General features: G+C 30.6%; 1 protein-coding gene across 4 annotated transcripts in view; it reads right to left on the bottom strand.

Moving 5' to 3' along the window:
- LOC143079270 (integrator complex subunit 8-like) overlaps positions 1 to 25,640 on the bottom strand; it is a 54,342-nt gene that overhangs the window by 7,120 nt on the left and 21,582 nt on the right. Inside the window, exons 10-24 of one of the 4 annotated variants that reach the window (XM_076254511.1) lie at positions 24,481 to 24,578; positions 23,867 to 23,999; positions 22,768 to 22,832; positions 21,773 to 21,960; positions 19,318 to 19,434; positions 16,154 to 16,290; positions 13,918 to 14,028; positions 13,100 to 13,307; positions 9,535 to 9,644; positions 7,199 to 7,283; positions 5,977 to 6,104; positions 5,305 to 5,364; positions 1,198 to 1,259; positions 668 to 786; positions 308 to 411 (exon numbers count right to left, since the gene is read on the bottom strand). In XM_076254511.1, coding sequence (XP_076110626.1) covers positions 308 to 411; positions 668 to 786; positions 1,198 to 1,259; positions 5,305 to 5,364; positions 5,977 to 6,104; positions 7,199 to 7,283; positions 9,535 to 9,644; positions 13,100 to 13,307; positions 13,918 to 14,028; positions 16,154 to 16,290; positions 19,318 to 19,434; positions 21,773 to 21,960; positions 22,768 to 22,832; positions 23,867 to 23,999; positions 24,481 to 24,578 — 1,725 coding nt within the window. Of the gene's footprint in view, positions 1 to 307; positions 412 to 667; positions 787 to 1,197; positions 1,260 to 5,304; positions 5,365 to 5,976; positions 6,105 to 7,198; positions 7,284 to 9,534; positions 9,645 to 13,099; positions 13,308 to 13,917; positions 14,029 to 16,153; positions 16,291 to 17,016; positions 17,038 to 17,988; positions 18,103 to 19,317; positions 19,435 to 21,772; positions 21,961 to 22,767; positions 22,833 to 23,866; positions 24,000 to 24,480; positions 24,579 to 25,640 lie in introns of all 4 variants that reach the window. The other 3 variants (XM_076254512.1, XM_076254513.1, XM_076254514.1) reach the window with 3 other exon arrangements.

Genomic DNA, 25,640 nt, shown 5'->3' with positions numbered 1-25,640 from the left:
ATTTTATAAAAAACCATTTCACATATTTTTCAACTTTAAATGTAGGCACATCATTCATTGGTAGTTATCTGGCTTTAAAAAGGGGAGCAGCATTTTTTTCAGGAGGTCTTGATCGGGTGTTTTTAAGCCAAGGTTTTTGGGATTGATCCTTACGGGATCCAGGAATTCTTTTTTCGAATTTTGGGATGTCAGGATTTAAATTTCTTTAAATTCTGGACCTGGGGATTTCATGTTTTTAAGGCAAGGATTTCGGGATCAGGACCCCCCCCCCCCCCCCCTAACAAGTGATAACAGAAATAGTATTTACCTGATCATCATATAAACTTTTAGGTACAGCTATGGAAAAGAAATCTGATGCTACAACTCCAGACTCCATGTAAAACTTCATGGCTGGGGAATACTGATTATTTGCTACAAAAAATAATGAATATATTTTCCTTAGGATTTCAGGAAATGACCTTTGAAAAACAAGTACCAAGCCCAAAAAATATACATAAAATTTCCTTTCTGATAAATTAATTCATCTTTTTGGTCAACTGAAAAAGAAGAAAAGAAACCCTGCTTACTAAGGTTAAACAAACATTTATTCCTGTATTTAACAAATATTTACAGGTATTTATTATTATTTCATGAGAATGAAAATGTTTTCTATAACAGTTTTACTCACCAAAGTGTATATCTGCCTGTGTCCTTAGCCAGGATGGCTGTGAAGGGTTAGTAACTAGTGCATGCTGCATCAGAATGGAAAGACTCTCTTCTATGGCTCGAACATTTAATGTATTGGGACTGAAATATATTGCAAAACAAGTTAAAACTTGGAACAAATTCTATAATGTAAGAGTTGTACATTTATTTCTCTTTTTTTTAAATAAATAAACTTATTTTCCCTTTTATATATAAATATATGTAAATTTATTTTCACTATTTTATATAAATTTGTGTTTATTTATTTTCCCTTTTTTATACAAATATATAAAAACAAACTTAGCAGCAGCTTTGGTTATGATATGGTTTGGATATGAGAGAGGATCAGGAATTTGCATATTTGATAAACAGTCCCCAACGATATAGGATCAGACATTTTTTGGATTCAAAGACCAACTACAGACACCTCTTTCAACAGTAATTTTCCTCAAACATGGAATACTGCACATATAACTTTAATAAATGGTGAAAAAAAAGTACAAATTTACTTACTTGTTGACAACAGTGGGCCAAAACTGTACATATTCACTGTAGATTTCACAAGAAATGTCATCCTAAATATTAAATAAAAAGAAATAATATAAATGCAAATAAAACAAATGTTACCAGAATTTACTGTACTCTCAAATGATTTAACCCTTTAATTCATTAATCAAGTTTTTTGTTCAACGTCTTAACATATAATGAATAAAATGTGATGCTTTTTATCACCTTTTCTGGGATTTTTTGAAAAATTAAAATATTTCTTAGAAAAAAATTCTACAAACATTTTTCCCCCTTCTTTTAGTTACATTTTAAGCATAGTATGATTTTGACAGTTATTACATATATATGTTACAGTAAATAGGTGAAAATAGGAATTACATGTAATTACTAAAATTTAGGAATTACATATAATCCCTGATGCACTTAGTAAATACAAGTAATTCCTGAAACGGCCCAGTTTTTACCAGTAATTACTAATTTTAAAATGAATTTTTACACCTATTTACTAACTGTTAAAACAATGTTGTAATAAGGTCAGCTGATCAAAAGTTATGGTAATACAAACTATAGAAGATCAGTGAGTACTCTCAAAAATTGATCAGCCTAAATTTTACCTTTTTGTTATAGGAGCATTAACTACCAGATATATACAAAAAAAAATTAAATATGATTTTTTTTTAATAAAATAAGCTGAGAAACCTGGTTGATGAGTTGTGCACTTGTAAGTGAATAATTGGACCTCATTGAATACGTAGTCATGTGACCTTCAATTCGGCTCCAATTCAACCCCTATCTGGAGATAGGTTACCGATGAATCCAGATTTAAAATTGTAAGGGTTTTTTTGAACCCAGTATCTCGCCTACTTTTGCTGTTAGTCGCAGGCTTAACAAATATGGTAAAAAAATATTAAAATTTTCGTCCAGATACTATCTTTTGACTAGTACTATAAGAAGCTTTTGTCCAAATTTGGTTAAAATCCAGGATGGTTTATAAAATCTAATAAAGGTTAAAAAAAATTAACCACAGAGTGTACATGGTGTATGTAGAATTAACTGGAAACCAGGTGCTCCGCAGGGCGCAGCTTTATACGACCGCAGAGGTCGAACCCTGAACAGTTGGGGCAAGTATGGACAAAACATTCAAGCGTGATACAGCTCTGAATTTGGATTGTGATCAAATTTTTGACATTATATGGTTTTTTTTACACAAAACAAATGTCAAGATTTTACAAATCAATTAAAGATTTCTTCTTCAAACTTATTTAAATCTAAAATTAAATAGTTGACACAGCATAGGTTTCTGACACAGAATGAATGTCGTCTAATGAACTTAAAATTTTTTTTTTGCCTTTGAGCAATTCACTATGCTGTTGAATATTAATCCTCTCAAAAAAATGTTTGAAGAAATTTTCTTTTTATTTATGAAATCTGAAATGAGAAAAATTTAACCCCCCCCCCATTTTTTTTTTCACATCCCCCTTTCCCTTTTTCCAAAACTGATATCAATTCAAATTTCTAATGGAGTTTGCAACAATAAATACTCTTAAATACATCATAAAATATTAAAATGTAAAATAAAGTGCTTGTTATCACTGAATGGTAAAGATTGGTTGGTAGTAAAAGTGAATATACATTGTATATTGTATAAAACAATGATTTAAGTTGATTCAACTACTATTCTGAACAAAGAAAGATAACTCCAATTGAAAATTTCTTGCTATTGCACAATATTGTGCAATTAGATATTTCTTGCTATTGCGCAATACTGTGCAATTGAAAATATTTGCTATTGCACAATACTGTGCAATTGAAGATTTCTTGCTATTGCGCAATATTGTGCAATTGAAAATTTCTTGCTATTGCACAATACTGTGCAATTGAAGATTTCTTGCTATTGATGAATACTGTGCAATTGAAAATTTCTTGCTATTGCACAATACTTAATATAATAATTTTGGATCCTGATTTGAACCAACTTGAAAACTGGGTCCAAAATCAAAAATCTAAGTACATGTTTAGATTCAGCATATCAAAAAAGCCCAAGAATTCATTTTTTGTTAAAATCAAACTTAGTTTAATTTTGGACCCTTTGGACTTTAATGTAGACCAATTTGAAAACGGGACCAAAAATTAAGAATCTACATACACAGTTAGATTTGGCATATCAAAGAACCCCAATTATTCAATTTTTGATGAAATCAAACAAAGTTTAATTTTGGACCCCGATTTGGACCAACTTGAAAACTGGACCAATAATCAAAAATCTAAGTACATTTTTATATATAGCATATCAAAGAACCCCAAGGATTCAATTTTTGTTAAAATCAAACTAAGTTTAATTTTGGACCCTTTGGACCTTAATGTAGACCAATTTGAAAACGGGACCAAAACTTAAGAATCTACATACACAGTTAGATTCGGCATATCAAAGAACCCCAATTATTCAATTTTTGATGAAATCAAACAAAGTTCAATTTTGAACCCTTTGGGTCCCTTATTCCTAAACTGTTGGGACCAAAACTCCCAAAATCAAACCCAACCTTCCTTTTATGGTCATAAACCTTGTTTAAATTTCATAGATTTCTATTTACTTATACTAAAGTTATGGTGCAAAAACCAAGAATAATGCTTATTTGGGCCCCTTTTTGGCCCCTAATTCCTAAACTGTTGGGATCTCAACTCCCAAAATCAATCCCAACCTTCCTTTTGTGGTCATAAACCTTGTGTTTACATTTCATTGATTTCTATTTACTTATAATAAAGTTATTTGTGCGAAAACCAAGAATAATGCTTATTTGGGCCCTTTTTTGGCCCCTAATTCCTAAACTGTTGGAACCAAACATCCCAAAATCAATCTCAACCTTCATTTTGTGGTCATAAACCTAGTGTTAAAATTTCATAGATTTCTATTTTCTGAAACTAAAGTTATATTGCGAAAACCAAGAAAATGCTTATTTGGGCCCTTTTTGGTCCCTAATTCCTAAAACATTGGGACCAAAACTCCCAAAATCAATCCCAACCTTCCTTTTGTGGTCATAAACCTTGTGTTAAAATTTCATAGATTTCTATTCACTTTTACTAAAGTTAGAGTGCGAAAACTAAAAGTATTCAGACGACGACGACAACGACGACGACGCAGACGATGATGCCAACGTCATACCAATATACGACCAAAAAATTTTCAATTTTTGCGGTCGTATAAAAAGTCCATGATTTATAAGGAATATACGAAAAAGGATTTTTTTCACAAACTTTACTTCTGGAGATTATCTTATGATCATAAACAAGCTTTTGTCCAAGTTTGTTAGAAATCCAGGATATTTTGAGAAAGTTATTAAAATTTTAAAAACTTAACCACAGTCTGAATGTAATGTGATGTTAACTGGTAATGTTGTCGCTTTGACACATTCCCCATTTCCTTTCTCAATTTTAAACTAAGTCCATTTATAAACAGATATATCATGTTAAGGAGGGGTATTTGCGAAAAAATACGGAAAACTTGATTTTATTTTGCGAGATTTACTTCTTGAAAATTATCTTATGATCAATAACAAGCTTCTGTTCAAGTTTGGTAGAAATCCAGGATAATTTAAGAAAATTATCAGAATTTAAAGAACTTTAACCACATAGTGAATATTTGTGGATGCTACTGATGACAGAATGGTTTGTTATGTCTCGCTTTATGTCGATCACCAATGTATTTTTCAATTTTGGATTGATATCATTGTCTTGTATGCTGAAATGATTTTAGGGAGTTTCAAAACTTTAAGAACAACCATTTTCCAGTTTCAATTCACAAACACTAAAGAGTATACACTTTTGATGTGCCTTATATTCCTTAATCCTTAATTAAGTAAGCCCTAAAACACCTACCCTTTTACTTTCTTATTTGGTATCTTGATTATATCTTTAATTTTAAAACAAAAATATCAAGTTAGTAAATAGCTGTAAAAATGACAAAAAAAATCAGTGAATACCAGTAATCACTGAAACAACTAGTAAATACTTGTAATTACTAAATTGGCTAGTAATTACAGGTATTTACTGAAATGTTTAGTAATTACGTGTAATTCCTAATTTCACCTATTTACTGTAACATATACATGTACATACCCTGAGTAGATTGTAGTACTTGGTGAAGCAGGAAATTAATACAGAAATACATGAAGGATCCTGAAAAAAATATCAGAAAATGTATTCATATTCTACAAAAGGTAAATATGAATATTCATTTTACCTTGAGCTCTTCCTATGCCAAGCATTTGGTATGTTGTTGATTAATTTCAATTTTAAAATCAAGTGCTTTGCTACTGTCCAGCGCCAATGTCATATTGAGATCTTAACCTTTTGTTCTGAATTAAAAATTTGTATAAATGTCACTAAAACTTGGAGCATCCCTTGCCAAGTCAAAGATAATTGTACCCTTGACCCCAATGAGTCACAAAGAACAACACAAACCAAATCTGAACTGTGTATAATAAATATCTTTTCAAACTAAACGAACTCATTGAAACTACTGAAAAAAATTTAGGTTTATGTTTTTGTAATATCTGATATAACTATTCATAGCAACAATTTAAGTGTCTTAGTACCTTTCGTTTCTTAAATAGGCAACAGTAGGATTCTGTCCAGTGCACTTTCTAGCATAGGACCTACAATGAACTTAAGTGAGGAGTATTTGGAAACATTTCTGACAAGATAGCTATGATTGAATATTTAATATATAAACAAACACTATCCACCTCAACTTTATTGAGGAATGTATGCTCTGAGTTATGTAAATACCTTGAACTTTGTTAGAAATGTTTGAAAAGCTTCAACAGCCATTATAGCTATGGTTGGATCTCTGTGTATTGCACTGTGACGACCACTACTACTAATTCTTTGACTTCCTATTGTGTAAATATTTCTCACTGAAATTGAAATGTTGTATTTACAAGTACCTTCAAAAGATAAAAACCTTGTGTAGGAAGTCCATAATGTAATGGTCTTTATATATTTAATTATAAGCTTTATTTCTATGGACAAGTTCCAAAAATTTTATGTTAATACACTACATGTTCCAAACTTTAAACCAATGGGATCATTTTTCGTTGAGCCTGTGACTTTTGTCGCAGGAAGCTTGACATACAGATAGTGATCCGCCTGGCTTGGGTGTTAGCTTACTTCTTAAAAGCTTTATATTTTAAGAAGGTACAAGACCTGGATGCTTCATACTTTGTATATACATGTAGATGCCTCATGTTATTAAGTTTCCATCTGTCACATGTCTATTGTCCTTGACCTTATTTTCATGATTCAGTGACTATTTGAAAATAAAGTTAAGATTTTTTATAATGTTAATTTCTCTTTTATTATGAGTAATAGGATAACTATATTTGGTATGTGCATACCTTGCAAGGTCCTCAGACAGTTTTCATTTTACCTCAACCTCATTTCATGGAACAGTGAACAAGGTTAACTTTTTTTAGTGGTCAAGCCCAGATCTCAGATACTATAAGCAATAGGTCTAGTATATTTGGTGTAAGGTGTACATGTCTAATTGGCAGGTGTCATCTGACCTAGACCTCATTTTCATGGTTTAGTGGTTAAAGTTAAGTTTTTGTGTTTTGGTCTTTTTTTCTAATACTTTATGCAATATGTCAACTATATTTGGTGTATGGAAATATTTTATGATGTACATGTCTTGTCAGTCTTGAAGATTTTATTTGAACTTGACCTCATTTTCACTGTTCATTGCTCAGAGTTGCGTTTTTTTATTTTGGTCTGTTTTTCTTAAACTATAAGCAATAGGTCAACTATATTTGTTATATAAAAGAATTGTAAGCTGTACATGTATTTCTCGTCTGGTTTTTACAACCCACTATTTCCTAATTTAACTACAATGCATTGTGACAATAATCATAAACTCCTAATTTGATATTTGAGCCAAAAATGTATGGCCCTATCAAACCTACTCCTTTAAACCAGCAGTGGACGTAAATGTCTATCAAAAATATAAGTGTACCTGTGTCCCATATTTCTCTGGATAGTTTTCGAACAGATTTAACAGATGGTAATTCTTTCAACATACAGGCTACTTGTCTACAAAACTACAAAAGGAAAAGAAACATTGCTACATATAAGTTATATCTTAATCATTTTTGTTTTATGGTCACTGTATCTTGATCAATTACCTTATGAAGAATTTAGACAACATTTTTCCATCATAAACACATTCAGGTTTTTTTTTAAATCTTAGAGTACAGTACATACATTTTCTATAGGCACCAAATTTAAATAAAGAAAAAAATTCAGGTTTTTGCTCCACCTGATAACTCAGTCTGATCCTTTCATATTCTTGCAAATTTTTAGATTAATAAAAAGAGCAATTAAAGCAGAATTTATTTTATTTCAAATTACTTCCTTGTATTTTAGGTGAAATTAATTTGATAATAAACCCTTTATAAAATCAAAGTGATGGAAATCACTCATGGAAAGATTAGAAGAGTAGTTTGAATTATTTCATATTAAGGTATGTTGGGGGAAAATTAACTTTAATAAAGCACTATTGCTGAAAATTGCATTAACAGCAGGTCTTGAGAAGGAAACGTGCTTTTCCAGTATGAGGATGAAATGAGCTCACATTAAATAACATGGGTCTCTTAATTTGCACAATTTGATTTAAACTGCAGTTTATAACTTATCGTAATAATGTTGCCTATTATGAACATGTTTCAAAAAACAAAAAATTGCAAATCATAAATTCTTCTAGTAAATGTAACCAACTATCCTTGTAAGACATAAAATCTAGACCAACAGCTAAAAACTTTGTCAACAAAAATAATCTAAAAATGTTGTTTTGGGGCATTTTGTAAGTTGAAATATAGGTTATATGACATTGAAGATTAAAAGTTGCAGAGTGCCTATTGATAATTTTTTTAAGTATTTTTCAACACAGGGCATAGAAAATGTACCTTTTCAATGTAAACAAATTAAAAAAACTTATTTTATTGAAATGTGGATTCTTTCTTGATTGCAAAATATATATTCACTTCTAATAAAAATTCAAATGACTAAAAAGACATAATGATTGATTGGGAATAAACTAATAAACAATGGTTTGTTATAATCAAAAATTTTAAAATTTTAAAACTGTGTCAAGCCAATTCCTTATAAAAAAAAGTGAACTAATCTAAATTGTTGATTAACTACAGATGATTATTGGAATATGTCAAGTAAATTAAAGGCCTTACCTTTTATATATAATACATATTTATATTCATATTTCATTTTTTTTTTTAAAGATCTTGTTAATCCATTAATTATATATCTTTCAGATATAATTTACAGAATCACTTTATGTAATGTAGATCAAAAGTAATTGGCAATAAATAAATCTATCATCCTTATATATAATAATAATAATAATAATTTATCTAATATATACGTTTGTGTATTCAATTATGAGGTCAAATATTTGTATATTAAGTGTTACATGATAATACAGACCCTGCAATATACAAGACTGAGGTTAATAAGTAATGTGGTCAATTTGATTGACAGTTTAAGAGGTTGGGCATTGTAATTAAAGGTCTACCTTGTCTCTGATTGTTTAGTGATAATGACAGTTGTCAATCATACTAGTATTGTATCAATACTGAATTACCTAATCAAAATGTATTTAAAGATGCCTGCATATCAACACACCTTAATGACATACATTCTTAAATCAACTGCTCCAATAATATACCAATTTTTTTCAGTTTGTATGTGTATTGTGTGCACATACATGAGAACCATAGGGAACTATATTTCAGTGTGAATACATTTAGTAACATGTACAGTAGCTAACCTGTCGTGTTGTTAGGAAGGCCGGTGCCTTAGTAAAGATTTAGAACAAGTTGTAATCTTTCCAAAAATCTTTAACAATGATTGATTACTATTGGTGTTTACTGCCACTGTCAGCACTCTATGCTAAATGGCTTGAGCCACTTTTAATTGGTGGAGGAAATCAAATTACTTGGCAGGAAAACTGGCGCAACATTGAGAATAAAAGTCATTATCTTATCTTTAATCTTCTTGTATCAATAAAGCAGTTTTTGAGACGTTTCAGCCATTGACCTTCTTCAGCTCTTTATTTTTCCTCACAACTACATGGTTGACATAATGGTAGTATGTTCCCTATTGGAATTTTAAAAACAAGGATTGTCTTTAATCAACAACAATAAAAAAATTCTGAATTTTTATATGTAGATGATTCAGTTTTTGTCCCGGTAAACAAATGTTGGACCAGTTACCAAAATGGTAGCCATTTCAGAAAAATACAATGAGACCAAATTTAACGTATTTTCTGTACAATACCTCTATATGTCCACTTCCACTTTGGTCCATATTACTGAGGTATCCTATATCTCTAATGTTCATCAGGAAGGCAGCACAGTGTTGTATTATATTATGGCTAGGTTGGATATCTGAATAAAAAAATATTGGTATCTTATAACATTTCCTTTATACCATAATTATAGTGCTTATTAATACTTGTATTAAGGTTCCTGAATGCTATATAATAATTGTTCCATCAATTTAGAAAATTCAACAGAGGTAAGTGTATCTAAAATGTTGAACAAGAGTGCACACGCTGAAATATCTTGCCTTCTTTACTAATCATTGATATTATGTTGATAGTCCTAAATATAAAGCTTTATTACAACTGTCACATAAACTTAACCAAGAAAACTAAACATTGACCAATGAACCATAAAAATGAGGTCAAGGTCAGATGAACCATGCCAGGCAGGCATGTACAGCTAATAATTCTTCCATACAACAAATATAGTTGACCTATTGCTAATAGTTAAAAAAAAAACAGACCAAAACACAACCAGATGCTCCGCAGGGTGCAGCTTTATACGACCGCAGAGGTTGAACCCTGAACGGTTGGGGCAAGTATGGACACAACATTCAAGCTGGATACAGCTCTAAATTTGGATTGTGATTAAATAGTTGACACAGCATAGGTTTCTGACATGAATGTGGTCTAATGAACTTAAAATTTTTTTTTGCCTTTGAGCAATTCCCTATGCTGTTGAATATTAATCCTCTCAAAAAAATGTTTGAAGAAATTTTCTTTTTATTTATGAAATCTGAAATGAGAAAAATTTAACCCCCCCCCCCCACCCCCCCATTTTTTTTCACATCCCCCTTTCCCTTTTTCCAAACTGATCTCAATTCAAATTTCTAATGGAGTTTGCAACAATAACTACTCATTTAAATACATCATAAAATATTAAAATGTAACAAAAGGTGCTTGTTATCACTGAATGGTAAAGATTGTTTTAATTTATCAGTTGGTAGTAAAAGTGAATATACATTGTATATTGTATAAAACAATGATTTAAGTTGACTCAACTACTATTCTGGACAAAGAAAGATAACTCCAATCAATTGAAAATTTCTTGCTATTGCACAATATTGTGCAATTAAGATATTTCTGGCTATTGCGCAATACTGTGCAATTGAAAATATTTGCTATTGCACAATACTGTGCAATTGAAGATTTCTTGCTATTGCACAATACTGAGCAATTGAAAATTTCTTGCTATTGCTGAATACTGTGCAATTGAAAATTTCTTGCTATTGCACAATACTTAATATAATAATTTTGGATCCTGATTTGAACCAACTTGAAAACTGGGCCCATAAACAAAAATCTAAGTACATGTTTAGATTCAGCATATCAAAAAAGCCCAAGAATTCAATTTTTGTTAAAATCAAACTTAGTTTAATTTTGGACCCTTTGGACTTTAATGTAGACCAATTTGAAAACGGGACCAAAAATTAAGAATCTACATACACAGTTAGATTTGGCATATCAAAGAACCGCAATTATTCAATTTTTGATGAAATCAAACAAAGTTTAATTTTGGACCCCGATTTGGACCAACTTGAAAACTGGGCCAATAATCAAAAATCTAAGTACATTTTTAGATTCAACATATTAAAGAACCCCAAGGATTCAATTTTTGTTAAAATCAAACTAAGTTTAATTTTGGACCCTTTGGACCTTAATGTAGACCAATTTGAAAACGGGACCAAAAATTAAGAATCTACATACACAGTTAGATTTAGCATATCAAAGAACCCCAATAATTCAATTTTTGATGAAATCAAACAAAGTTCAATTTTGGACCCTTTGGGCCCCTTATTCCTAAACTGTTGGGACCAAAACTCCCAAAATCAAACCCAACCTTCCTTTTATGGTCATAAACCTTGTGTTTAAATTTCATAGATTTCTATTTACTTATACTTAAGTTATGGTGCGAAAACCAAGAATAATGCTTATTTGGGCCCCTTTTTGGCCCCTAATTCCTAACTGTTGGGACCTCAACTCCCAAAATCAATCTTAACCTTCCTTTTGTGGTCATAAACCTTGTGTTTAAATTTCACTGATTTCTATTTACTGATACTAAAGTTATTGTGCGAAAACCAAGAATAATGCTTATTTGGGCCCTTTTTTGGCCCCTAATTCCTAAACTGTTGGAACCAAAACTCCCAAAATCAATCCCAACCTTCCTTTTGTGGTCATAAACCTTGTGTCAAAATTTCATAGATTTCTATTCACTTAAAGTTATAGTGCGAAAACCAAGAAAATGCTTATTTGGGCCCCTTTTGGCCCCTAATTCCTAAAATGTGGGGACCAAAACTCCCAAAATCAATCTCAACCTTCCTTTTGTGGTCATAAACCTTGTGTCAAAATTTCATCGATTTCTATTCACTTTTACTAAAGTTAGAGTGCGAAAACTAAAAGTATTCGGACGACGACGACGACGCAAGACGACGCAGAACGACGACGACGCCAACGTGATAGCAATATACGACGAAAAATTAAAATTTTTGCGGTCGTATAAAAACTTAACACTGAGCAATGAACCGTGAAAATGAGGTCAAGGTCAAATTATACCTGGGCAACTGACAAATAGATCATAAAATATTTCCATACACCAAATATAGTTGACCATATTGCAATTAGTATTAGAAAAACACACCAAAACTCAAAAACTTAGCTTTGACCACTGAACCATGAAAATGAGGTCAAGGTCAGATGACACCTGCCAGCTAGACATGTACACCTTTCAATCATTCCATACACCAAATATAGTAGACCTATTGCATACAGTATAAGAAAACAGACCAAAACACAAAAACTTAACTTTAACCACATAACCATGAAAATGAGGTCAAGGTCAGATGACATCTGCCAGTTGGACATGTACACCTTAGAATCCTTCCATACACTGAATATACTAGACCTATTGCTTAAAGTATCTGAGATATGGACTTGACCACCAAAACTTAACCTTGTTCACTGATCCATGAAATTAGGTCGAGGTCAAGTGAAAACTGTCTGACGGGCATGAGGACTTGCAAGGTACGCACATACCAAATATAGTTATCCTATTACTTATAAGAGAGAATTTAACATTACAAAAAATCTTAACTTTTTTTTCAAGTAGTCACTGAACCATGAAAATGAGGTCAAGGACATTGGACATGTGACTGACGGAAACTTCGTAACATGAGGCATCCATATACAAAGTATGAAGCATCCAGGTCTTCCACCTTCTTAAATATAAAGCTTTTAAGAATTTGGCAAACACCGCCGCCGCCGTTACCGCCGGATCACTATCCCTATGTGGAGCTTTCTGCAACAAAAGTTGCAGGCTCAACAAAAGCAGAAATGTCAATACCATTCTTGACGTCTTTTTTTTCTGTTTAAATGTGTTCCCTACCATGATTGTAACAAAAATTAACCAATTATCAATTGTTATGATATCTTTTAAAAGAAATACATCAAACAATCATTTAAGATAGAATAGGAGAGTTTCTTTAAAATAAAAGTGCAAAGAAGTATTCTTTTTTTTTATACCTTGTCCTAATCTAACAGAAGTTATACAAGTTTTAGTTTTCTTGATAAGATCTTGAAGTGTTGAATTTTCTCCAAGTGACTCATTCATGTTGTATTGTTGAAGATCTGCTAGTAGGGTATACCATCGTATGTGTTTGGATAATGTGTAGGATAACTCTGCTACAACACGGTCAGCCACCATCAGTAACTGTCTGGCTCTCTCAAATATCTGAAAATAAATAGTCGATTTAAATTATTACTATTTTATTTATAAAGGAACATAACTCACGAATGGAGAAAGAAACAACACTCAAATTTGTACTTGGTATGTGTTTGTTGGTAATAAGCATTGTGTATAAGTTTCATAACATTTGTTAGAGGCAAAGTAAAGTTAAAGTGTGAAAACAATATATTTGGCAATTTTTCCATTTACAACGGGACCTAACTGGAGAACAGTGAAAGTGTGAATAAATTTCATCACATTTACTTGAGGCCAAAGAAATTTAAAGAATGGAAAGGGATTTCGGGACCTAACATGTTCAAACCTGAATAAAACTTTTGCACATGATTTTCACTTATTTTAAAATCATTCTGAATTCTTTGTTATGAAATCAATGTCAAGTTGCTGATATGATTTCCAATATAATGTCTTATTGGACCTAACAATTTCATAGGGCTGAGAATAAAGGTGTATCGCGAAAATTCTAAGTCAAATGTTTAAACATAAAATTATGACAGCAGTAGAACTTGACAAAAACTAATTCCATCAATGGATCATACACAGACTATTTAAACCTTCTCAATGACTACATGTATAACAAGGCCATAATGAACCTTACCCTAACGTCCATCAAATGGCAAGCTTTTCCCACCAGGAGGTATATATAGGCTTGATCAGGACTAGATGTCAAATTGTATATGACTTGATGCATTTCTCTAGGAACCTTCCACTGTAAAATAATATTATTCAGTTAATAAAGAAAATAAAAGTGAGGTGTTTCCATTTGAATTTAGGATAGTGAAGTGATCATATTTAAAAATTCCCATTAGTTTTTCCAGATTTTGTATCTTTCAACGGAAATATGATATTGGTTATATTTTCAATTGTTCAACATTCTCACCATTTTACAGCACTGTTACAATCTTTTTATAAATTTCTACCACTTGCATTTAACCCTGTTTTTAATTAGGCTTAAATTAAAATATTGTTTGTTTGCAGTTTACCGACCGACCCTTGAAAATCCTCCCGACTGTGAAAATTTTATTGCTTTAAATTTGAAGAATTTTTTTTTAATACCTCTATTGACGTGATCCGGAACTTTGGGTCCTTTCCGGAAATGATTTAAAGTCTGGGTCAATTACGCATTTCAAGTTCGTTTTTTCTTAGCTTCCCGTCAAGCGTTCATGTGACCATTTAATGATAAAGCACATGGAAATTGTTTACAGGTATCCATGAAGTCACGGAGGAGTACTTTACGCTGTCGTCTCGTGTCAATTTTAAGACAAATAACAAACAAAAAAGTTTATTAGTAAACTGTTTATACAGATTCAGGCACATGTAATGATGTGTGATGATATCATTGACGATGATGCAGCGGATATTCATAACTGACACGATAACCATTCTGTCTCAAACAAATCGGGTTCAGAATCTGTGGAGCCCACGTGGAGCCTGACTTTATGGAACCAATTTCAGTGGTTAAATAATTCGACAGCAGCTTGAAGTATGGCATATTTTCTACAAATCGTTGTGAAGACGACAAAGATGAAACCACTCCTCCGTGACTTAAATCTTCATGGATATCTGTAAACACGCCTGTACAGAGGAAGGGCTCATTTGAAATGTTAATGGATATAGATCATGCCAAATCAATAAGAAGCAACCCGAACTACACAAATATGTAGAGAAAATGAATGGTTAGCTTGAAAAATAAATATACTCTCTCTATATTAAATCTATCTTTGATTGCAATGAGTATGCTCCTTTAGGATAAGGGGGGCTGCCCCACTCATTGCAATTATTCTCTTTCTTACAATATTAAATATACCCAAACTGTGTGGCCTGTGTGAATTCAATTAAAACATGTCCTTAGGAGCTATGCTGCTAATTTTTTTTATGCATTAAAAACATTTCAGTACAGACCATTTACTTTTAATGGGGTGCTATGGATTTCACCCCAAACTTTAGATTTCTTTGGTTTTCATTAAAGCCTGGCAAAAATATAACCTTATCACATATAATTAAATATTGTTAGAAATATGAAAACAGTCGGATGTCTTAATACTTTTTTTTTCAAGTTGCCTTTTTTTCAATTGAGGAAGATTCAATGGTTATTTTTTTTTTTATTAAAAATACACTCTTTAATAATTGTCTTATAAATCTATAATATATACATTTTTCTGATGAAAATACTCTACTCATGAAAACATTCTAGTCAAGAAGCATACATGTCTGAATATATTTCTTTAAAACAGTTCTAGTCATAATGACATTCCTTGTTTATAAGTGTTCCAGTATTTAATAATTATATCATATTTTATGTCATAAATTGGATAAAGACACTATGTTAAAGTTTCAGTTTTGGTTAAAAAGTTTTTTTATCTGAAAATGCCTGTTCATTTGATGTTGGTTTTCAGCATGTCCAGTGTTTGTTGTTTTAAAATGTTTTTTTTCTTCACAAGAAACTTGGTTTAGTGTAACTGCTTGTTTAAACTGTATTTTGGCTGATAAAATAAAATATTTTTCCTACCTACCGACCCTTCAGTCTGAAGGTACAGTCGGAAAACAGCAAACAAACATATTTTTAAGGTTGGCCTTACTGCCAAGTGCAATTATCTATGTCAACTTTTTTAAGCAGAGTTAAGGCCTTTCAAAGCTTGCTAGGCAGCATATATGTTTTGTTCATTGTTGAAGGTTGTAAAGTGGGCTTTAGTTGCTTACATTCACATAACAGATGATTCAAGTTTGACATATTTGCTTTGATTAAAATTCAACATTGCTTTACAGCCAAATTTCGTGTTAACAAATTGCTCTGAAAATTTAGTTGGTTTACAGTGGTGTGGTTAACTCCATACCTTTTCATTGAGTGACATGACATAGGCTGGAGACCTTCCAAGTTTGGTACAGAGATCTGATACAACATGGCGTATTATGTCAGGGTCGTAAGAGTACATCAACTGTTGTTCAGGATTACTTAATGATACAGAGGAATCTGAAAATTGTATTACAGAAAATAAATTATTTTCTAACGTTAAATGCTAACTAAAACAATATAAAAGTTTGTTGTAAAATTTGAGTTGTTATACATTAATCTGCAATTTAGTTCATCTTATTCTTATTTCTTTCTAGTAATTGATAAACTGTACTATAATCATATCATAATTATGGATTTATCTTATATTCTACGTTAAATTATATCAGTGAATTAATATTTGTCATTTATAAAACCAAAAAATATGAAAATCAAAATGCAAATCTTTATTAACCAAGTAACAAGTTTTGCAGTTCAGGTATATAAATTACTTTTATGCATATACTAGAATATATAAATAAAAATATGTAATTATCTAGTACAAACAAATCAAATCTTGCTAATACCAAAATCTACAATATTCCAAGAAATAATAAATGTATAAATGTTATAATTATATATCCATTTTATCTATTAAAAGTGTACTTTAATATTTACATACTAAATCAATCGCCATACAAATTTGCAAAATACATATGGATAAATAAAACCATGCATTATCAGGAACTCCACATATTCTTATTCAGTTACAACCTCATAGAAGTGATACCAAAGGTAGGGAAGGTTCATGTCACACAAATAAACTATGGTTTATTAATAAAAGTCCAGTGTGATCAAATTAGGGACCAGTGTGATTAAATAGGTCTTAATAGGAATATTTTCATTTCTTGTTAATATAGTTCTTACCTCTTTTATCATGATTACTTGCTAAATAAGTATTTATCAAATCAATAAAAACAATTTGTCTTTTACATGCTTCAGATTATGTATTAAATATTCACCAAATCAAAATTTAATATTCTGACAGCAAATTACTACAAATTCAAATACATATATACAAGTCACCAATGTTTTGGGAAACCTGCTCACATCCACTCCACTTAGAGTTTTGATGGATAGTTCTCTCATTGGAAATCATACCACATCTTCTGATTTTTAAATCAGAGTGTTTTTGAGTTGTTAACATTTTTTTATGAATAAAGTCTTTATACTCCAAAACGTAAAATCAGAATTTTCTAAAAATAGAAAATATCAATACATTTATACAATTCAACAAAGTTTCATGAAAATTGTGAAAAGCATTTTTGAGTTATAGTCAGAAAACTGAAAAATTCTACATTTTTAATGAACAAATAATAACTCAGCAACGTAAAATCTAAAATTTAGAAATTAAAGGCAACTTACATCTTTGGATATAAACTATTCACCTAAGTTTCATGAAAATTGGTGAAAGTATTTATGAGTTTTTGTCTAAAGTGTTGATGGCGATAAGACGGACGAACAACTGTATACAACTGAAATATCTTGCCTTCTGTGCCAATTTTTTTTAGCAATAGCGGAATAATTTCAGTATCTTTTTATGTATCTTAGGTAGCAAACTAATAGTTAAACATAAATAAGACTTCTATTATAAAACTTCTTTAAAAATGATATATTATTTATATAACTATTGAAAAATGTTAAGTGTTGAATTAAAATAATTAGGTATAAAACCAAACCATCCATAAATATTAATCTACTAATAAAATGACTGGCATAACACAAAAAATAAAAAAGCAGCTTTTTTTTCAAGCATAACGTTTTATTATATCCTATCACCTCAATTATATTATATGTAAAATATGGAGCTGCATGCTACAGAAACGCAACCCTGAATACCTCTGATCATTTGTAATTCAGTGGGTTGCTGGCTGAGAGAAGACAAAGTAGACACTGTAGATAGACTCCTCATTGTCGGGAGGGAAGTCCTCAACAGATTACCTTTGATCATATCTAGAATTTATCAATCAAAAATCAAGCTAGCTTAAAAACATAGAGATATCAGTAATTGAAAACAATTGAAAAAAAAATGGTATGATGATGTTAAAAAAGGTTAGTGTTCTTATGATTTATTATTGGTTGTTCATCTTCAATTTGATCAGGAGATATTTGCTCAACTTATTTTCTCCAAACCTTTTGTTTGTTCAAAAATCAATATGGTCTTTCCTTTATTAATAATGACAAACATAGTATATAGGATTGAGTCACTCCTTACGATTTTATTTATATACATTATATAAATCACATGTATAATACACACAAGTGATTATTATAACATTTGAATATCAAAGCAATAACTGATGCAAACTGCTTAGTTTACTCCTAAAAATCAACAAATACCAAAAAAGAAAAAGTAATACAAGACATATTGTAGTTTAGTGTATTCAGAATTGATAGAGCAATACCTGCCAAACACATTATGTAGAAGGCATTAGCCACTGCATGTGAAAGACCTTAAGGATCTTATCTAATATCTAAAAGAAATTAATTTCATTATGAGTTTTGTTTAGGTCCTATTTCCTGATATTTTTTACTAAAATTAATCACTTATATAAATACCTTTTGTTTATATGTATTGTTTGTTTGCTGTCACAGTGATTTATATCCCACATCTCCTTTTATCATTTCATCATCAAAAATAATCTTTTAACATAGAATGCTGTAAAGCAATATCTTATACATTTTTTATATATATAATTGATTTTTTTAATTTTAATTTTTTTTTTATATATCTTTTGTAATTTATAAGTCTATGAGCTTGTCCTTTGTAGTTATCAATAGAATGACTCATAAATTGTAGTTCTATATTGTTGAAGAATTTAACTTATAATATGAAAAAAATGTATTTGAAATACTAGGTTAATATGAAGAAAAGCATTTGCAAGAAGCCTGTATTTATTTTCTGGTGATTGCCAAAATAATTTTATGTAATAAGTGATCAACAACTTCTATCAAATATATTTTAAAACCACAGTGCAAAGTGTCTACAATATTAAAATAAAAATTCTTATTTGTGATCTTCACACATTTAAGTGAAAAAAATAATAAAAATTAAGATGTACTAAAAAGTTAGTATCTGACATTATCAAAATGTATGGTCTTTTTTTTAGAAGCTACACACATCTATGATGTTCTTCTAATAGCTATCTGTGCACCAATTTTGGTTACCTGTAGAATGAGCAGTTGATGGACGAGTCCTTGTAGAAAAAGAGCTCATGGTAGGTTCCCTTGAGAAACTTGTCTGAGTATTGTATCGTGAAATAGGTGGGAATCGTGACCTGATGACTTTTAAATGATTAAAATAAAAAAAATATCGATAAATCTAATTATAAAATAAATGTTTTAAGAATTTGATATTTGAATTATTCTATTTATTCCTGTTATTTGAGTATATTCTTTTTATTCATTTTTTAAGCAAATAAACTAAATGAACGGAGAATGTGTTTTTAGGAACATAGATGATGCCCCACTTGCATATAATGTTATAGAGGAGCATAGCTCCAGAATGGTAAAAGTGAGGCCACCCAATTTCGAACTTGTTATGTGTTTTGTGGGTAATCAGCATTGTGTATAAGTTTCATAATATTTAGTAGAGGCAAACTAGAGTATGAGAATGGAAACCAATCTTAGGACATAAGTATGTACAGACCGACACATGGACAAGGGTAACACTTAATGCCCCTCCACTGCGGCGGAGACATAAAAATGCAGAATATTTAATTTTCTATGCATTCTCACTTTGTTTGATGCAATGTAACCATTGTAAATATAATGAATAATTTCTAACATAATGATGCAATTGCAAAAATATGAAAAACCTTTTTTACACATGATGGCTAAACTTTACAATAAAAATATTTTATTTTCAACACAAAACGGTTTGTACACAAATTAATTGATATATCAACCCAAATGAAAACAAGAATGCAAGCAATGTCCCCACACATAACTGAAAGAAGTGGAAAACATGAAGTATTTTTCTGACATATCCAAAAAGTGCTCATCAAACATCAGACTTTCAGACATTCAATTCCGGTGGTTCATGTAAAAAGAGTGACAAAATAATTTGTTGAAAGGACAGATAGACAAGGTGATTACAATATAGCCGTTACTTTTATAGAAGGGGTATAATAAGATAACAAAGCAAGACCTTGTTCTCATAAGGGTTAGCATAATACTGTCACCAGCCAACATGATTTAAACTGATAACTGCAAAGGATATTTACTGAACTGTATAAAAACTTATTTGTATTACTCAAATAGTCATTTAAATGCAAAAGACTAGACTTTGTTCTATACAGTTCAATGAGCTATGAAATTAGTCCAAAATAAACACGTTAGGAGTCAATGGAGTCATTTCAAACATATATTTTTCATAATTCAGGTTACTGAAAATTATAAAATGAGATGAATTATGGATAAAAAAACCATGAATTGAAATGTTCATTATGAAAACATACACTGTCCATAAGGTAATGCTTGTTTGAAGTTTAAGTTTATCAAATTCATAAAACCAAATTTTTATCAAAAATACATGGTATTATTGATTGATTGTTGGTTGCTTAACTCCTAGAGATATGGTTAAATTGCGTAAAGAAAAATCTTGTTTAAAAATAAATCCCTCGTCTTATTTTTTTTAGAAGAAACCTGGAACTATTTGTTTTATGGTTTTAACAGAAAAATTCAAACGAATATAAAAGCATTACCTCTTAAACCAGTGTTTAGTGTTAATTGAATTCTTATACATAAAAATTTCAGCATTTTCACAAACCTGTCATTTCTACCATAAAATACAAAACAATAAATTATTTTGAAATTAATCATGTTCATCTTTGTATACTTCATTTTCTAATTTCATTTGATAACAAATTTTACAGTCTGCAAATCATATTGAATAATTTAATTTTGAAATCCTATTGTTACCTTAAAACAAAGTCTAAATGGAATTTCATTCCAAATAAATTATAAAACCACTACAGTATCAAAATTATTGTGATTTTTCTTCTGTGGTTGGGTGACAAATAAATGCCTTAATTAAGCAAATTACACATGAAATTAAAAAAAAATTGGTAGGTTCTTCTAATCAATTTTTAAAGGCTATAATAGATTTAAGATAAATTTAAGATTTATTCATTTTCAAATTGTTCTACTAAATTCTGATTTTTAAAACAAAACAATATAAGATATCATGTTTTTTACCTTCAACCTATATACCTTATACTGCCAAGCTTATAATGTATAAGTTACAAATAGATATGCAACACAAGCCACTCCGCAAGGACTCTGATGATTTTTTCTTGGTGAAAGAGAAAAAATTGAAGTCCCATATTTTTTACCCAAAAATAAACACTAACTCAAATCAAAACAATGTAATTTTGTGAGTTTTTAATTTTGAAATAAAAAGTTATGCAATATTACAGATGCAAACAGGAAGTAAACCTTATTTCCTTCCAATTTTTTTGCAAACAATGCATTTCCAAGTAAATCATACAACTAAAGAATACTTTTAAAACTGGTAGTGCATTTTGTTTGTTTGCTTTTATAAAATGTCTTATATCATGCAGTGCAAGTGTGACAGGTCACCATGGCAATTAATCTTATTATTTATGAATTACACACTCACCTCTACTGGAAGGAAAACTACTACATGTAAGTGTAGCATCATCAAAAGAGTCGGCATAACTTAATTCTGGTTCCCTGATATATACACTCATTTCCATTATCTCCTGTTCATTAAAATGTTTCTTAAAATCTCCATTCATTATGGCATGATTAAAATGTGACGCTGCAGCAGAAAGGTCCATTAAATGCCTGAAATTAAAAATATGTATATGTGTATGATGACATAATGTTAAACTAGAAACTTAATGTATATGTGTCTGATGGGAACATTAAATACAAGGTCACGTGTTCATGGAGTACAGTGCTCTTTGGAAGTTAAAGATCCTTCTCAATAAGCTCTTTTTTAGTGGTCCATAAGTGGTCAGTTGTTTGGCAAAATTATTACACTGGATTTGGCTCTGTGTTGCAGGCCATACTTTTACCTATAGTAGTTATAAACATTTACAAATTGTGACTGGAATGGAGAGTTGTCAAATTGGCACTCATACCACACTTTCTTATATCTATTATCAGTAGAAATAACATAAATATCAAAGTGTAAAATGGGGCTCATTTCAATTATATTGTCTTCTGCTTACAGAGGTTATGAAACAGATCAAATATTCTAAAAGATTAATAAAGTATCACATTCAAACCTACATATACCTGGGAAAGAAAAGCTAACAATTATATTAATTCCTTTAAGCGAAAAATGTAGAAAAAATAATTCCAATTGAATCAAGTATAATTATGGAGATGATTATTGTGTAATTATGGTGAAAGTTTGCTCATTATAAGAATTTCTCCATTTTGAAGTAATTAGGTTTATCTCTATTTGCTTTTTTATGAGAAAAATTCTGCTTTTGATTTTTTTTAATCTTATTTTCTATTCCTTTTATTTAATTTTTGTATGGCTTGTCTGCGGTACTGTTATATTTCAGCTAATCTGGTGTCCTCCTTCTTGTGCGTCTCTTCAGTATTGAATTTATGAAACACATTTATACAATAATTTCTTACCACACAAAACATTTCAGATTTGATTTCTGTGAAAAAGAGGCTCCATGTAATGCTCTCCCTAAAACCTGTAAAATATTCAACAACAATTAACTAAAAATACTGCTTGTGCTTATCTAATACATCAAAATCTATGAAGTTTTCATCACTGTTTTACTCCCTTCCTTTGAAATAATTCCTTCTATTTTCACAATGTTTTAACTAAATCAATTTGATTTTTTATGAATCACTGATAAATTCTTCTTTAAACATTCAAATACTACTTTTCATATAATCATACTATTGATCAGCAAGCAGATTTGCTGTTTGAGGAAACAAAATTATTTCATGAAAACCACCTGCTTTTTCATTGTTACTGACAAACTCAATCAAATGAAGACTGAGTCAACATTGTATAGTTTGACAGACTCAGAGCGAGGTTTTGAGCACCTGCTGTAATGGTGAAAAGATAATGTGATCACTACATTTGGATATGATAAACCACAAAACTGATCAAACACTTAGATCACATATTGTTTAGATGTACAGGTATGGTAATATGAGGGTTTTTGTATTTATCAAAGTTGTACAAAATCGAACATGTAAAATGTTGTTTATAGTTAACACATGTTTGGTTAATTATAGTAAGGTCGGTTCGATTGGGATATTGAGTTCATGCACGAGTGAACTCAGGTGGTTTAAAGTCATTCGAGCCATTGCAGTCAAAGTGTACAGTAGCAATTTGCAAAATAAATAATATTATTAATCATATTATTTATTTTCAGATTTGTGGACCACAAGTAGGGGGAACCAGTTCAGGCTGCTTAATAGCTATATATTTATATGAACTTTCAATATTATACTCATATTTATAATAAAATGTGCGCTTGTCTCTGCAAGTAGCGTCTCCCATGTAAGAGTTTGTGGTTATTTGATAAATATTTTATGTTCGTTTGAGTTTACGAATTAGAATTTAATTGTGTGTATTTTTTTCCCAATTCTATTCTGCACTTTTTGCCAATCATTCTCTTTTCTGTATACCCAGTCCAGACACTTATATTTAAAAGCAGTCCTGGAAGTAAATCTTTTCATATTCATTAACAATACATCTAAGTATACATACTAATATGAGGAATTCTATAGTTTGTGGATCAGCATCTTCTATAACATCTGCTAACAGGGAAACTAAAGCTTTGCCCTCCATCACGCCTCTCACTACATTACATATACTGACTTGTACATATACCTCACTTAAACTGAAAATAAACCCCAGTAAATTATAAAACTATATAAGAATGGGATACAGAATAGATGCAAATAAGAGGACAATAATATTAAACACAAGAAAGTCATCTTTAATGAAAGAAACAATGCGTTTTAAAGTTTATCTCTATTGTCAAAATTGCTCTGAGGTCTTCAGTAGTGAAGTTTAGTTCTAAAAATATGATGGATTCTATGGTTGACTAAGTTTTCTAAATTTACTCAATTTTTTCCCCCATATTTTTTAAATGCAAAAGAGATAGAGTTTTTCTTTTTCTTTTTTTTTCTTATTAAGGCATTCAAATGAAATAAAGATGTGACTGCATATTTATACATCCCACAGAGTCAATCATAGGACCCACAGCAGAGGTCTTGTAAGAAAAATTCTTGTGACATTATTTCAATGCAATGCAATAATCATCCCTTGGGTTTTGTTTAATCAAAGACAACTGATACAAATAGCACAGTATTTTTTACCTATCTCCTTTTGTGCCTATTTCATCTTCTAATTCACTTCTGTATATCATAGTTAGTTCCTGTCGTAAGTTGTCTTCTATTAATACATCAACTATACCCTATAAATATATCAAGACAAATTTATGATTAAAATCTTTCTTACTTCCTATAACAGACAAAAGTGCACACACTGAAATGTGTTGCCTGCTCTACTGACCAGACTGAATTGACGTTGAAAGTCTTTTGAGATAGTAGTTTGTTTACAAGGATGACAAACATAATCAATGATCCATGTAAATAAGGTCATGCAATGCTCATAAAACTACATACCAAATAACAATAGATAATCATTAGTGAATCCACCTTATACTGGCCTTAACGTACACGTCTTTTGATCATTTTTTTTTTGTGTGTGTTTTCAGAAGCATTTAAATGTACCCATAATACTGAACATAGCTGACTATGCGGTATTGGCTTTGTTCATTGTTGAAGGCTGTATGGTGACCTATAGTTGTTAATGTCTGTGTCATTTTGGTCTTTTGTGGATAGTTGTCTCATTGGCAATCATACCACATCTTCTTTTTTTATAGCAACTGATGCTGTTATAGTTTTTGAATATCTTTTACAAAATCTATTACACGGTGTAGAATAGTAATGGACTTATCAGGTTTTTTTCAGCGTTTCCGCACTAATCGTGTTCAGCAACGGACTTGTCGTGTTTTCAGGTGACAACATTTGGCGTAAGTGGTTATTTCTTTCAATTTGTATTAAAGCAGAATTGATATTGCCAAATAAGCTTGATGTCACGGAATGGGAAAATTATTTATTTTGCTGGATATCTAGTCATATATTCATGGGAAGCTATGATTTATTTTAAATTGTTTCCACCAATTTGGTACCCCAACTTGAAAACAAACATTTTTCATGGAAAGATGTCCAATTGAAGCGTGTTTTAAGCTTGTTGTTTTCTTCTCCAAGTAAATACTTGGTTATTATTCATTAAATTTAGACATTTTCCCTTTCGGAACTGTTTCATGCACAATTAAGGTCCTAAATGATAGTTAATATGGAAAATTTGTGGCACCGGACTCTTTGTGTTTTTGGCACCGGACTTTTGGTGCGCATAAGAATTTGGAAACTCATATCTTCTCAGTCAGTCTATGTTTTTACTCCGCCTGCAT

The sequence above is a fragment of the Mytilus galloprovincialis genome, chromosome 6 (genome assembly GCF_965363235.1).
Source record: "Mytilus galloprovincialis chromosome 6, xbMytGall1.hap1.1, whole genome shotgun sequence".
Taxonomy (NCBI): Eukaryota; Metazoa; Mollusca; class Bivalvia; order Mytilida; family Mytilidae; genus Mytilus; species Mytilus galloprovincialis.
The sequence above is the reverse complement of the archived record's forward strand: the minus strand, read 5'-3'. Positions and strand labels throughout refer to the sequence as shown.